Source organism: Nothobranchius furzeri, chromosome 8, assembly GCF_043380555.1.
Source record: "Nothobranchius furzeri strain GRZ-AD chromosome 8, NfurGRZ-RIMD1, whole genome shotgun sequence".
Lineage (NCBI taxonomy): Eukaryota > Metazoa > Chordata > Actinopteri > Cyprinodontiformes > Nothobranchiidae > Nothobranchius > Nothobranchius furzeri.
Genome location: NC_091748.1, coordinates 55,313,358 through 55,328,347, shown reverse-complemented (window position 1 = coordinate 55,328,347; position 14,990 = coordinate 55,313,358). Strand labels below are relative to the sequence as shown.

Here is a 14,990-nt window from a genome sequence, read left to right as displayed (position 1 = left end):
AGTTAGTATTTGTTTTAATAAATGTGTTCAAATATCAAACAGCTAAATAGCATCAACATGATGACAGTAGAAGGCCTCTCTCCCAGGATGACCAACAGGTAAAGCCTCTCCTAATGTGGAGAGTGTTTGTTATTTATAAAGCATATGTTGTTAGATTTTATCCAGAGTCCAGACTTTGAAAATATATATTTTAATTACAGTTTGATTTATTTGACACCAGTAGAATGTTTATTATTTTGTTAATTTCTCCTTAAATGCCTAACGTTTTAGTTTAAAATGAATATTTTTCATTCATCCCAATACATAAAGTTACACATTGAAGACTGACCAAAAAAATTATTTGTTTATCTGAATAAATATCCATACAATTATATGGAAATTAATAACGTGATTGTTTCCCATCAAAACAGCCCTAGTCACAGACAGTTCAAGAGAGGGGGAAATTTTTTTCTTGTTACACAGCAATGTAACATCTGTATATTATACAGCTAATGCTTCAATTTTTTCAATCATAACCAAAATATGAAGTAATGTGTTTGTACCCTGGAGTCCGTGGTGAAGTGATGACTCTCAGAGTGTTCACTGCACAAGCGGGAGTGTGAATTGGGAGTCCAGCACTCTCTTCTTTGGTTGCTTACCCAAAGTTCAAGCCTCTCTGGATCACTTAGAGGTAAACTTCATAGAAAGAACTACTTAAAGGGGCATTATGGAAGTTTGACAGCCAAAACATGTATAGAAATAATAAATTTCTTCTTAATACATTCTCCTGCAATGCCCTGGTCCTGTAAAATGAGCCCTGGCATTTTTACTGTGATTGCCTGTTTTTCTGTAAAATCACAGAAAAAGAGAGCTGCTCGGGTCGAGCAGGCTGCTTCATGCGCGTTCACGCTCAGTCATAGCCCTCCAAACCGTTCTTAAATGGTACAGATACGAGGGATGTCAATGGCATGTTAGCTCGCCTGGTAAGACGTCGGACTTTCGTGCAGAAGACCCGGGTTCGATTCTGGATGTGAACATAGTTTATTTAGAGTTTCTTTTTTTACATTAATGGTATTTTTTTTTACAGTAAGATGCCCACATTTTTATTTGAGACTCGCCGAACGGCATTGAATTCACAGATAAAAAAGATGTGGGTTCAACTTTCATTTGAAACAATTTTTCAAGAGCATGCAGGAGGACTGACCCATCTTAAAACTTTGTCGGTTGTGCTGAAGAGGAAGTTACAGAACCAAATTATTTAATTAATTAGCTGCGCATTCTCCTGTCCTCTGTCCTCCGATCCACACACACACACACACACACAGAGCTGACTGTCTCAGCTGTTATTTTCGTTAAGGAGTGTGCACGTACAGCATGCACGCCTCGTGCAAGAGCCTACTATTGAAGCTGCCGTTACGCTTTTGGCCTGAGGGGGCAATCACGAGCATAAAAATTCAAAACTCCGTAAAGTCCCTTTAAGCATATGGGTTTAAAATACTTAATAGCTTATCATGGCCTGTAGTAAAAGGTCTAAAATTAGGATAAAGACTAATAAAAAATGCATACTTTATTAAAAAAATATATAAAACCAAACACTTGAGTTTATCGCCTTATTGGATAGGATATGAACCTTTTAATAATCAATTTTATTAACTAATTTCCATTTTATTAAGCTGCACTAGTTCCCATGAGAACACGGCACCCGGTCGCGGCTCTTTGTGGACAAATTAGTTATTTAGTCGCCCACCACCACCACTGTTTTACAAATATGCAAAAAATATAAAAAACGAGCAAGTTTATCTGATGGCATACAGACTTCTGGACACTAACATCAAGCACTATCAACCAACTCACCGAGCTGCAGTATTTCTGTGGTCAGGTCTCTCTCCGAGTCCGAGAGCTCCACAAGCGGTCAGCCCACGCAGCAGACAGGGGCCGAAGCGGTCAGAGATGCGCCGGGCTGACCGCTGGGGAGAACCGTGTGGAAGAATGGAACACAGAAGTCTCCCTCCGAGAGCTCCACCAACATGTCATATTTCAACCCATTTTTATGTTGAATGCACTGGGTTTTACACCCATCGACATATACCCTGTTAATTATTTTACCGTATTACATCTAAATTTCATGGTGAAACAGTACATGTTAAAATGGTAGTTAGCTAGCTACGTTGATAAGCTCAGCTAGTGCAAAAGAGGCAGTGACCTAAAATACATAAATATAATTTTACTTACCGAAAAAAATGAAGTGGAGACTCCTTGGACGCTCTTTTAGTGCAATTAATACCACAGCAAGTCATTTTGTCCGACAATTGCACAAAAAATATCCAAAAAAGAATACACAAACGCTACAACTACTGGTCTAAGTTCCAAGACTAAATATCGCGGAACAGTTTTCAGGCGAGACCGAGGCTCAGACTGAGGCTACTGAGGCCTTTCCACGGAGCTAGCTCTGTGGTCACGTGGATCTGATGCTGCGGTCACGTGGGTCTGATGCTCATTAATTATACAGAATTTTAGGCATTTAATACACTTAAACAGAAGAGTGACAAAAAAATTCACCCCCTTCATAGTTGTCATGAGTATAAACTAGATCAATTAAACCAACAACCTGTAACCAAGCTGTAAACATGTTTATTTCTGCTGTGAAATTGGTATTTTTAACATAAGAGTCAATGAGGATTTGCTCGCTTCTGACACCAGCCAGCGGATGAGGGTGGAACTGCAATTTATTTCACTTCTGCGTTGGCCTAAATTTCAGACCCGCATTGTGGGGGCTTGGTAGAAAATTAATGTGGGAGGGGCCAGGTTTTTTTTGTAGTTGGTGCTTCTAGGGAATATGTTTTGGAGTTTCATTTTCAAATGTTGCTTTTGCACGTTTGTGTTAGAAATGTGCTATAAATAACTTTCAAACAACATCAGTTTTTTTAAGTTTACTGTTCAGCACAACAACTCTCTTTTTAAAGGGTGGAAGAATATTAGTCTGGATTAGTCTAAAAACGCAAATCTTTCAGACGGGGAGAATGTATGTAGCTGGTACTGCAGTGACTCAGATGCAAGTGTTGGGAGAGGAGATCAATGGATGTGTAGTGGAGGAAGAGATTTGGGGGTGGAAAAGAGGAAGTTCACTCTGAAGAGAGCACTGTGTGGTCAAATTAGTGGTTGAAATTGGCTTCCACCAGCATGTACCTTTAAGTTCTTGTTTAATGAATTATTATTTTTTCATTCACTTTCTTTGAGCCCAGAGCTGTGGTTTTTGTTAGATAATGTGTCCATAGAATGAGTAAAAGCTATCATGTGGAAGAGGGATCTGTGAAGTCCCTTTTTCTGTATCTGTAAACCAGTTTTCTGTCTGCTTGAGTCAAATTGGGAAAAGTCTGTTGTTGTCTCTTTGTGGTAACTCTGTCTCACGTCCCTCAGACCAATATGACTAAAGACAATTTATTTTATCGTTCTAATCTAACCGTATCAGTTATATCTTTGTCTTGTCTAAAAGTAAACTACAAACACTGAATATAGAAACATTTGTAACTCAGTCTTAACATCTATTGATCGCTATATGAACAAACTGTTTTGGCACTGCTGTTTGGATTTTTGCCCGGGAACACACAACAGTGCATTTCTTTGCACACCAGGGTGTGGGTGGATAGACGAGGTCAGCTTGTTTAAAACACATACCTATTTATTACCACACTACAGAGATGTATTAAAATAGATGCTATTTTTGAACTAGGCACAGATCATTTCTGAAAGAGGGGCTTTATTTGACTAGTTAAAACGTTTTTGGCATTGAAATTACTATCTCATACTATTCGGGCGAGGGCTGTGTTTTTATGTCATGGTTTATTCTAATTCTCACATTCATATGAATTCTCATTTATAAGACATTAGAGTTGTTTCCTGTTGTGAGCTAAGCATCTAGGACAGCATTCCTTTCTGTCTACTTCCTGGCTTCTATGAGGACAGTGTTAATTTGGTGGTTTGCTAACTTGCCATTGTCTCATCTCTGTGTTTAGGAACTGGAGAAAGTGGCAAAAGTACTTTCATAAAGCAGATGAGAATAATCCATGGGACAGGCTACACAGATGAGGATAAAAAGGGCTTCACCAAACTGGTCTACCAGAACATCTTCACCTCAATGCAGGCAATGATCCGTGCTACAGAGACCCTCAAGATCCCCCTGAAGTATGAGCAGAGCAAGGTGAGTTTGGTAATTACTTAGTGGTTTTAAAAGGACAGTTCAGTGTGACTTGAAGGACAACTTCACTTTAGGATGTTGGTACATTATCTAGTGCTTAGTCCTATTTTTTGTTGCGTGTTGTTAGAATAACTCCCTGCTGGTGCGGGAAGTGGACGTAGAAAAGGTGACAACGTTCGAGCAGCCGTACATCAGCGCGATAAAGCAGCTGTGGACCGACCCTGGCATCCAGGAGGCATACGATCGCAGGAGAGAGTACCAGCTCTCCGACTCAACCAAATAGTAGGTCTTTGATACGTTAGTCTACCATAACGAGTCATTATTTAACTCTGTAATGTGTGGGGGTGTTGCCGCAGAACCATCTGAGCTGCTTTCTGTCTACCCTGCAGTGGATTCATGTGAAAGAAGGGTAGAAGGTTCAGATGAATGAGGAGTTAAAGAAGTGTTTTGCTGATATTTAGGCTAACGTTTAAATCTTTCGTCCCGGAAATGAATGAATCCAAATGAATCAGGCAATTGAATTTAACCTAGGGCTGAACGATCGATCGTTTTTGGACCGAAATTGCATTTTCAAACAGCACGATCATGCGACCACCAAAGCTGCGGCTTTAGCGATTTTGACTGATCCAGGATCAGTTGTGTAACTTTTTTTTTTTTTTTTTACATCCGGGGTTTTCCCCCCTGTGTTATGGCAGCGGCAAAAGTCAGCGCAGGGGAGAGGGGTGGGGTGTATCATCCAGAGCCGACTCGCCCAACTCTACAGCTGACAGAGCTGCATGTTCAGGTTATTTCCCTGTTTTATGTTTCCACACACAGCGTTGCTAGAGCCAATAATAATGGCACTGTAGGTGAGCCCGGGACAGAGAGGGAGAGAGAAAGAGAGAGAACGTAGTTGAGTAAGGGAGAGACTCCTCCCACATCGGAGCAGGTTCAGGCCGATTTCTAAAGCTTGGTTTGCCTTGGTAATGCAGGAAAATCTGTGTGCATTTTTTCTTATTTAATACATTTAAAAGCTTTTTCTACCTGCAGATTTCCTCCATGCATTTTTGGAGTAGAACGTTTTTATTAAGCTCCTCTAGATAAGAAATTACAAGCGCAAGTTGCTTCACAAACACATTAAAATAATATTAAAAAAGATAATAATGGGAGAAAATATTAATAGCTTTAACTGTTTTTATTGTATGATTAAATAGTAAATATTAATGTGAATGACGCACTAGATTAGAATCTAGACCATCTTTTCACTTAATCTACAGGATGGCTCGGCAAGCTAGTGTTGGACCTTTGTTTGCAGAAACTTGTGAATTGAACCAAAATCGCAATTTCTGCTAGAAAAATTGCAATTCAGTCTTTTTCTAAAATCGTTCAGCCCTAATCCAATCTGATCAGTATTCATTAATAATGTCTTTAAAGCTGTTGTTTTTGTATTTCTATGTAAGATATTATCTGGATGTGCTGTTGTATTACTCAGACGGGTTTGTGTGTGTGTACATGTGCATCCTTGTCATATGTTCCCTCCCTCCTCGCAGTTATCTTAACAGTTTAGAACGAATATCAACACCAGGGTTCGTGCCCAATCAGCAGGACGTCCTGCGTGTGCGAGTGCCTACCACCGGCATCATTGAGTACCCGTTTGATCTGGAGAATGTTATCTTCAGGTACTGGTTCTAAGTGCAGCTTGCTGACGTTGGCCGGCTGTAAAACAGCTAGCTAGAAACCGTCGCTGTCTTCGTTTACCGTATGCTGCATGAGGGGCTCAGCACTTTAACAGGGGTCCTGATGGTATTCTCTCAAAGACCAGGCTAAGAGTGGCTAAAGTGGCCCCCAACTTTATTTCTACTCAAACAAATGCTAAAGTGGGTCTATCACCTAAAAGCTAATCGCTGTCAGGCCCAGCCTTTAAAAACTGTGAATGTTTTTGTCTTTGCGAGCTGCCATCAAGGAAGAATTTCTAAGAACTTTTGAGGTTTAGTGGAATGTCATCCACCCATAACTCTCCTGAACGATCTTTTGGTGGTTACTGATGCACTTTCTTTAGGGAGGATTGTGCTTTATCTGCTGGTATGCTTCACTTTCTTTTTTCCTGCCTCTCTCTCTCTCTCTTGTTTTTATTTTTACTTCCTGTCTCTAGCTATTTAACCGATCTGGATCGTATTGCTGAATCGTCCTATCTACCAACCCAACAGGACGTGCTTAGGGTTCGAATCCCAACCACTGGGATCATTGAATACCCTTTCGACTTGCAAAGCATCATTTTCAGGTAGAAGACGACCTGCTTTACTTTGTCTATCCTCACGTTTGTACCATATTCCCTCTTACATCTGTGTTACCCTGCATAAAACATGCCTAATGTCCTCGTTTAGTACTCAGAAGCTCCTGATCCATCCTGCTTTCTGGAAACAAATCAAAATACTGCTGAGTTTGATTTTTAATCATTCCAACTGGAATTTGTTTTGCTAACATGTCCTTGTTACAGTGTAACGTTACCAATTTGCTGCATTTTAAAAGGTATTTATTCAAATATATTTTAGGTGTTATAATGTACAGGAGAAACTCAAACATAGAATATGGTGCAAAACTCCATTTATGTCAGTATTTCAGCTTAGACTGAGAGACTGTCTAAAGGCTCAGGAACCCTTTGCAGGATTCATTAGCTGATTAGAGTGTGACACATTGACTCGCACTGTTCTAGTTGTCTGAGACTTAACACATTCACTGCCATTGATGACTAAAGTCATCATTTTAAATCCAGCCGTTCACTGCCAAAAAAAATGCCATTCGCATTTTTTTTACTGTGTGGGCATCGGACTGAACCCCCGCACCGTGAGAACAAACATCTCAGCTCTAAAGCTGATCTTCATCCGCATACGTCACACGTCACATGTTCAGTGTTACGATCTCTGGGTTTTCCCTCCAGCCATCACCATCAGGATGAGCTCTCTTCCCTCAGAGCTCAGCTGCAAGTCATCTGCAATCACCCAGCTGCAGCATAAAGCCTACCCATTCAGGAGGAGAAGAGAAGCAGACAGACTGGAGGCTGAGAGAGAGAAGGACTTTTTGGCTTAATGATGGCTTCAGAGGCGACTTGGGTTGGCTGGACATATTAACAGAGCTGGTTTGTAAAGCTCCCCCACCAATCCTCTTTAGTAAGCGGAGTCAGGTGGGGCGCTTTCTTTTGTTTCTCTGTCCAGCTCTTATTTGTAAGATCCTGAGATTTCCTCCTCCTGGGTAAGGCAAGGTTAAGTTTTGTTTTGGGACAGAGGTAGTAGGTAACTTTAAATTAGCAGTCATATTATTTGAGTTATTTATTTCCTTACAGGTGGTTGTTTTAGTTTCCTTTCCCTTTGGGACACCTTTTGTTAATAATAAACTGTTTGATTTAAGGTGATTGGTTTGGGTCCTGTTTTATCCACCTTTTACTGTTAAGCCTCCCAGGATTTCCTAGACCTGGTTGGGGTTGTAACAATCAGTAAGCAGAAAATCCATGTGTTAGGAGATCGTTTTGGGCCGCTGCTGTAAAAAAAGTGAGGTGCGAACCGGAAAAGCTTCTGCTGATCACAATTCAACAACGGATTATGAAAGAACGGATAAAGCTCGAAATGTGCTTATTCTTCCTGATGTAAGAGGTGAGTCTCCGCTTTGTTGTGGTTGTTTTGGCGTCGACATCATCCTAGCGCACAATGTTCTGTGACTCTTAAAAAACAGTAAAAATGGTGAGAAACGCTGGCAGCGAAGGGCTTTACTGATCAGGAAATGGCTGGCAGCGAATGAGTTAATGTGTGGTTTCATAAACTGTAAGCATAATCATCCCAATGATAACAAGTAAAGGCTTGACTGTTAATCTCTGGAAATATCCATCGAAACATTGTCGAAAATGAAGTCAATGTTGCCCAAGTAATGAAAAATATTGATGTCTTCGTAACATAACAATAAAAATCAGGTCAAAAATACATGGGAGCGGGTCTAAGGTTGTTTTTCAGTGTCAAGGCGCCTGGCCTCGCAAGACATCGCCTTGAGAGGCCAGGCGCCTTGCTTACGAGGACACTATCCTTCCTTGGTCAAAGAAAACAATTAATTGGAACAGACCCCAATTTTCTGGGCAACGCCGTATTAGACGCCATGTTTCCCTCTATGGGAACCCATGAGGACAAAACACATTTACTGATTTGTAACAAACAGTTTCAAAACTTTTGCCATTAGTAAATGTTGTTTTACTCATTTATCTCTTCACTCGTTGCCAGTGATGAAAGAAAGTCTGATGTTCTTGTTATTTTGCTGGAGGTTGCACTCCCAGGGATTTTTGACCCTAATGGCTATCCGTTGGTAAGTCCTTTTTTGAACACAAAAATAATGCTTGCTTGCAGTGATTTAGCAGGGTTTCCCCAGCGCTTTATAAGCCTGGCGGGCCGCCAGGCTTTTCTTGCCCACCCGTCAGGCTAAGCGTCATGCCCTGCCCCCCTCCCCGTCCCTACCGTGTCCGCTGACACAAACGGTGCAACGAAACTAGAGCCCTCCATCAGCTGATACTGGTGAGAAACAGCAGCAGAACGTGTGGGACCCCCCCCCCCCCCGCTCTTGGAGGAGTGCTGCGGGACGGAGCGCGCAACACCCCCCACCCGGCCAAAGCCACCAGGCAAAACTAATTTTCTGGGGGAAACCTGTTTAGTTATGTACTGCCCCCTATCGCCAGGGAAAATACACACTGTCACTTTAAATTTAATTGCTGAAATAAAAGTTTTGCATCATATTCAGATTTTTCAAGTTTCACCTGTATGTTCCAATAGCTGACTCCAAGAATTATTAATTTCCAAAGAAGATCTTAACCATCAGTATTCAATTTTTGGGTAGAGACAGTAAGTCAGCCTGTTTAGACGGTACCAACCCAAATTTCAGCCAAGTCCAGTCACATTTATTTTAATACATTTTAATTTCTGATGAAAATGATAAATGAGCAGGTGCGGGCCACAGCGGAGATGTTTATCCCTCATAAACAGACAAACACAATAGTTATTCCTGTGTAATGAATGCAAAGGCACAGGGTGCAGAACACGGCAAACACCATCTTAAAACCGGCCATCAGTCTGTGCAACAGCTTCATATTGTCCTTCTAAAAAAACAAAAAGAAAAATTTTGAGCTGGAGATGGACAGAGGAAAGAGCGATTACAAAAAAAAGTGCAAATCGATAGGAAGCCATCATGTCAGCTCCCTCCTACACTCAGCAGGCTAGAAATATCTCTGCTTGCAATAAGGCCGAGTTAGAGAGGTTCCCAGCAGCTTGGCTGATCGGCTTGGCTCGCCTGTTCTCCTGAATCACTGAATAAACAAAGTCACGTTGGTTTTGTGTGGTGAGCTCAGAAGGATTAGGAGTCATCAGTCAGTGTGAGGTGCGTCTTCAGTGGGGAAAACTGAGGGGGTTTTGTGATTATTGTTGTTAGGTCCTTGTAATGGTATTTGAAGCAGACACTGCACGAGGCATTCCTCCAGCTCCGTTAAAGAAAACAGGCTCAGCTAGCACTTGGCTGGGATCGTTGCAACAAGGAAGTCTTTGATAGACAAGCCGCTTATGTTTTGTTTTCATTCTTTTTAATTAGGGTTCAGCGTAAATGCTGTTTAACTTATAGGAGCAGTCTTACAGATTAATGTGTTGTTTGCTCCTGCTCCTCTTCTCCATTTGAACATGAAACACTGATAGTTTGTTGATTTATTATTTTCTGAATGCCACAATTTTATTCTTCTAATTCTGTTCTCCTCCCGCCTCTGATTTCTTTTAACGCCTTATTAGTATTTCTTCTTTTGCGTCTCAACTCATTTCTCCTGCATGTTGGTCTTTGGTGCACATTTCTACTTCCTGGTGGCTTCACCTGGGAGCATTTAGCTCTGTCCTCTCTGTAATTGACGCTGAGAATGCTCATGTCCCATTTGTTCTGTTTAAATCCACGATGCAAACTGGTTGTTTTTAACTGTACGTAAACGTTTTAGTATTTATTAGAGAAAGTCGCCTCCTCAAATATATTAACGTGCCACTTCTGAGTGGAAAGGAAAGTTTATCTAAATGTTCTTCTTTTTAAAAAAAATCAACCTCCTGTCCTGATTTGACCCAGATCTTTGCCTGAATCACTTCAGTGTTCCCTCATCAGTGGCTGCGTTATGAACCCTTTTTGGACATTTTTATGAACATTAATGAAATAGTTTGATTTGGGACATGTGGATCCTCATTTCCATGGTTCAAATGTTGTCTGAGCTACCGAACAATTCGGGAAGTTTCATCTTTAGGATGGAAATGAAAAAGCGTAAATGTGCAATAGAATTATTCCAACCTTGTTCCTGTCAGGATGGTGGATGTCGGAGGTCAGAGGTCAGAGAGGAGGAAGTGGATCCACTGCTTTGAGAACGTCACGTCCATCATGTTTCTGGTGGCCCTCAGCGAGTACGACCAGGTTCTGGTGGAGTCGGACAACGAGGTGAGAACTTTAACACCCTACAGTCCCGATGAGGCTTTACTGTCACTTCTGCTGTAGCGTTACTAGAAAGCAGTTGTAGTTTTTTTTTCTTCCTGTGATTAAACTGGGAGCTGAGCTCTTTCAGCTGGAAACACGAGGGAGGTGGTGGGCTGAATCTAAGATTACGCTGGAGGGAGAACAAGGAGCCCCAAGTGCATCGTCTTCCTCTTGACAAGACTTAAAATAACAAATGAGACTCCTAGTGTCAACGACGTCATAACCAAACGTCTCTGTTTCTGTAATGTTGGATTGAGTGGAAAGAAACATGCAGGTTAACAGAAAAGTGCAACAACAACAAAAAAGCTGCAGCAACTCATGCCAGCTCTTACACAAGCACACTGGCAGCGAATGCTGTGGCTGATTCGCTGCTACGTTGGCACATTGTCTCTTCTGCTGATTTTTCTGGACATTTTACAAAGAGCTGAGTCAAAAATGTCTCCAGGAAATCTGAAATGAAAGTGCCAGCCATTCTAACATTTGAGAAAGCATCTAAAACATTTCAGGTTTGGAATCCATGCAGAGTAACAGGAAGAGATGCACTATGTCCCCTAGCAACCGGACTAATGGCAGCATATTTAATTGATTGAAGCAGCTCCGAACGATCCGTCTTGAGTTTCAGGTAGGACAGAATTCTGTGAAAATAGAGGAATGGCTGCAGATAATGCTGCTGATGAGGCTTTTCTTTAAAGCTAATGACATCTTCATCAAAGCTAAGGAACACAAGAGGCGATAGTGGATTTTTCAGAACATTCAGATTACAACCTTACTTAAAACATCAGCTCTGCAGCATGAAATCAACCGCAGCTTCACTGGGAAGCTTAATCAGACTAGTAGGACCAGACAATAGGTTTTACAAATGTCAATGTTTTCAAACAAGACACAAAATGATCCAGTAATGTTTCTGTTAATATAAAAATACAGTGGGGCAAAAAAGTATTTAGTCAGCCACCGATTGTGCAAGTTCTCCCACTTAAAATGATGACAGAGGTCAGTAATCTTCATCATAGGTACACTTCAACTGTGAGGGACAGAATGTGAAAAAAAATCCATGAATTTTACATGGCAGGATTTTTAAAGAATTTATTTGTAAATCAGGGTGGAAAATAAGTATTTGGTCACTTCAAACAAGGAAAATCTCTGGCTCTCACAGACCTGTAACGTCTTCTTTAAGAAACTTTTCTGTCCTCCACTCGTTACCTGTATTAATGGCACCTGTTTGAACTCATTATCTGTATAAAAGACACCTGTCCACAGCCTCAAACAGTCAGACTCCAAACTCCACTATGGCCAAGACCAAAGAGCTTTCGAAGGACACCAGGAAAAGAATTGTAGACCTGCACCAGTCTGGGAAGAGTGAATCTACAATCTGCAAGCAGCTTGGTGTGAAAAAATCAACTGTGGGAGCAATTATCAGAAAATGGAAGACATACAAGACCACTGATAATCTCCCTCGATCTGGGGCTCCACGCAAGATCTCATCCCGTGGGGTCAAAATGATCATGAGAACGGTGAGCAAGAATCCCAGAACCACGCGGGGGGACCTGGTGAATGACCTGCAGAGAGCTGGGACCACAGTAACAAAGGTCACCATCAGTAACACACTACAACGGCAGGGAATCAAATCCTGCAGTGCCAGACGTGTTCCGCTGCTGAAGCCAGTGCATGTCCAGGCCCGTCTGAAGTTTGCCAGAGAGCACATGGATGATACAGCAGAGGATTGGGAGAATGTCATGTGGTCAGATGAAACCAAAGTAGAACTTTTTGGTATAAACTCAACTTGTCGTGTTTGGAGGAAGACGAATACTGAGTTGCATCCCAAGAACACCATACCTACTGTGAAGCATGGGGTGGGAACATCATGCTTTGGGGCTGTTTTTCTGCAAAGGGGACAGGACGACTGATCCGTGTTAAGGACAGAGTGAATGGGGCTATGTATCGTGTGATTCTGAGCCAAAACCTCCTTCCATCAGTGAGAGCTTTGAAGATGAAACGTGGCTGGGTCTTCCAACACGACAATGATCCCAAACACACCGCTCGGGCAACAAAGGAGTGGCTCCGTAAGAATCATTTGAAAGTCCTGGAGTGGCCTAGCCAGTCTCCAGACCTCAACCCCATAGAAAATCTGTGGAGGAAGTTGAAAGTCCATGTTGCTCGGCGACAGCCCCAAAACATCACTGCTCTCGAGAAGATCTGCATGGAGGAATGGGCCAAAATACCAGCTACTGTGTGTGCAAACCTGGTAAATACCTATAGTAATCGTTTGACCTCTCTTATTGCCAACAAAGGTTATGTTACAAAGTATTGAGTTGAATTTTTGTTATTGACCAAATACTTATTTTCCACCCTGATTTACAAATAAATTCTTTAAAAATCCTGCCATGTGAATTCATGCATTTTTTTCACTTTCTGTCTCTCACAGTTTAAGTGTACCTATGATGTAAATTACTGACCTCTGTCATCATTTTAAGTGGGAGAACTTGCACAATCGGTGGCTGACTAAATACTTTTTTGCCCCACTGTATAACCAGTTAATGTTCTTTGTGGATTTTAAATTTGGGAGGATGCTGGTGTTTAAGGTTTAGACCATAATTGACGTCTTGTATGTTGTCCTGAGTGTGTGGAGAGACGGTCTAACCCCCCCTGCATCACCAGGTAATAGGTATGGGGGTATGCAGTGGCCAAAAATCTTCAGAAGCTACCATGAATATTTCCCTACTTGCAGATAGGGGTAAATACTGGGACAGTCCAGCCATGGTTCAGCCTTCACAACTTTAAAAACTCAGAGCTGCGTGGCCCACGTGAACGCTACATGTGTGCGTGCGTGAAAAATGGAAAGTGCGGAGTGCCTAAAAAAGCTCTACATAAATGTAATCGTTATTATTAAAGTGTGCAAAAAGGAATCACCTTAAATTGACATACTGTAGCACACGACCTGCCCTGCTGTAGCCTTTATAACCACTGTTTTCAGTCGTATCCATAAACACAGTTTGAAACGCTGTCTCTAAACACCGGTGGCCTTTTTAAATGGCACCAGCAGTCCATGCTATCTTAGGATCTTCAGACAGTTCAGAGAGAGAATTATTGCTAATAAAGCTAATGCAGTCAGCCTCTGCTTCCTCTGACCTGGTCATATGACAGCTGGGTTTCCACACCAAACAGTTTTCAAGTCGACTCTGTGCATCGAAACAGCTTCACCCTCAAGTTTATCCAAAGACACGTTAGTCCAGACTTGGGAAATAACCATGCACACCACCTCTCTTAACTTTCTGAGAAATGTTTAGGAGGAATTTTGTTGTCTGATTGTGTCATTACCTGACGTGTCGTCATTGTCTCCCCTCCCATCTCCACATCAGAACCGTATGGAGGAGAGTAAAGCTCTGTTTAAGACCATAATCACATATCCCTGGTTCCAAAACTCTTCCGTAATCCTGTTCCTCAACAAGAAGGACCTGCTGGAGGAGAAGATCACCTACTCACACCTGGTGGACTACTTTCCAGAGTTTGATGGTAACTTTACTGCTTTCTTTATAGAAAAAGTAATTTCTAATGTCATCACCACTGAACAGTTTATATTGCTTTATTATAGACTGCCACCTAGTGGCTGTAGTTATGTGCTACACACATCTGTAACGTTTTTGTTTCACACACCCGCAACAATAAATAAACCAGTGTTAAAAATCACAGCATGATTTATTTTTGTCCAGGTCCACCACGTGATGCTCAAGCAGGCCGAGAGTTCATCCTGAAGATGTTTGTGGACTTGAACCCAGACAGCGACAAGATCATCTACTCACATTTCACGTGCGCCACCGACACGGAGAACATCCGCTTCGTCTTTGCAGCCGTCAAAGACACCATCCTGCAGCTCAACCTCAAAGAATACAACCTGGTGTGAAGGAAAACCAGAAAGATGCCGACGTCTCTAAACATACACACACACACACACACACACACACATACACATTCACACACACTTCGGATTTAACTTCCAGAGATGCACATCTGCGTGAAACACACAGCTGCTCACAGAGATGAGTGTTGCTTCATTCAGATCAACACTATCTGCTTTATTTCCCACTCCGTTCTGTGGGGGTTTGTTGATGTTTTAAAGAATCTGTCAGGTGGTTTTACTAACTGCTGCTTCTGCACAGGAACACGTGATTATAACACTCATTTCTTGTATTTTTTGGAGCTTTAATACTCCCCTTGCCCCTCCTTTGGCCTGCTGTGAGGCATACTTCATTCATTTCTTTTTTCATTTTCTGCACTACATTATCACCGATGCCTGAGTGTTTGAGATGGGTGGAGGGCCTTC

General features: G+C 41.8%; 1 protein-coding gene across 3 annotated transcripts in view; it reads left to right on the top strand.

Annotated features, from left to right (window-relative positions):
* The window catches only part of LOC107393186 (guanine nucleotide-binding protein subunit alpha-11), a 51,539-nt gene extending 36,755 nt beyond the window's left edge, over positions 1–14,784 (top strand). The window contains exons 2-8 of one of the 3 annotated variants that reach the window (XM_070553926.1): positions 3,993–4,177; positions 4,302–4,456; positions 5,704–5,832; positions 6,306–6,434; positions 10,507–10,636; positions 14,029–14,182; positions 14,380–14,784. In XM_070553926.1, coding sequence (XP_070410027.1) covers positions 3,993–4,177; positions 4,302–4,456; positions 5,704–5,832; positions 6,306–6,434; positions 10,507–10,636; positions 14,029–14,182; positions 14,380–14,570 — 1,073 coding nt within the window. In that variant the 3' untranslated portion in view covers positions 14,571–14,784. The remainder of the gene's footprint in view (positions 1–3,992; positions 4,178–4,301; positions 4,457–5,703; positions 5,833–6,305; positions 6,435–10,506; positions 10,637–14,028; positions 14,183–14,379) is intronic. The other 2 variants (XM_015971393.3, XM_015971394.3) reach the window with 2 other exon arrangements.
* Positions 14,785–14,990: the final 206 nt, after the last annotated feature.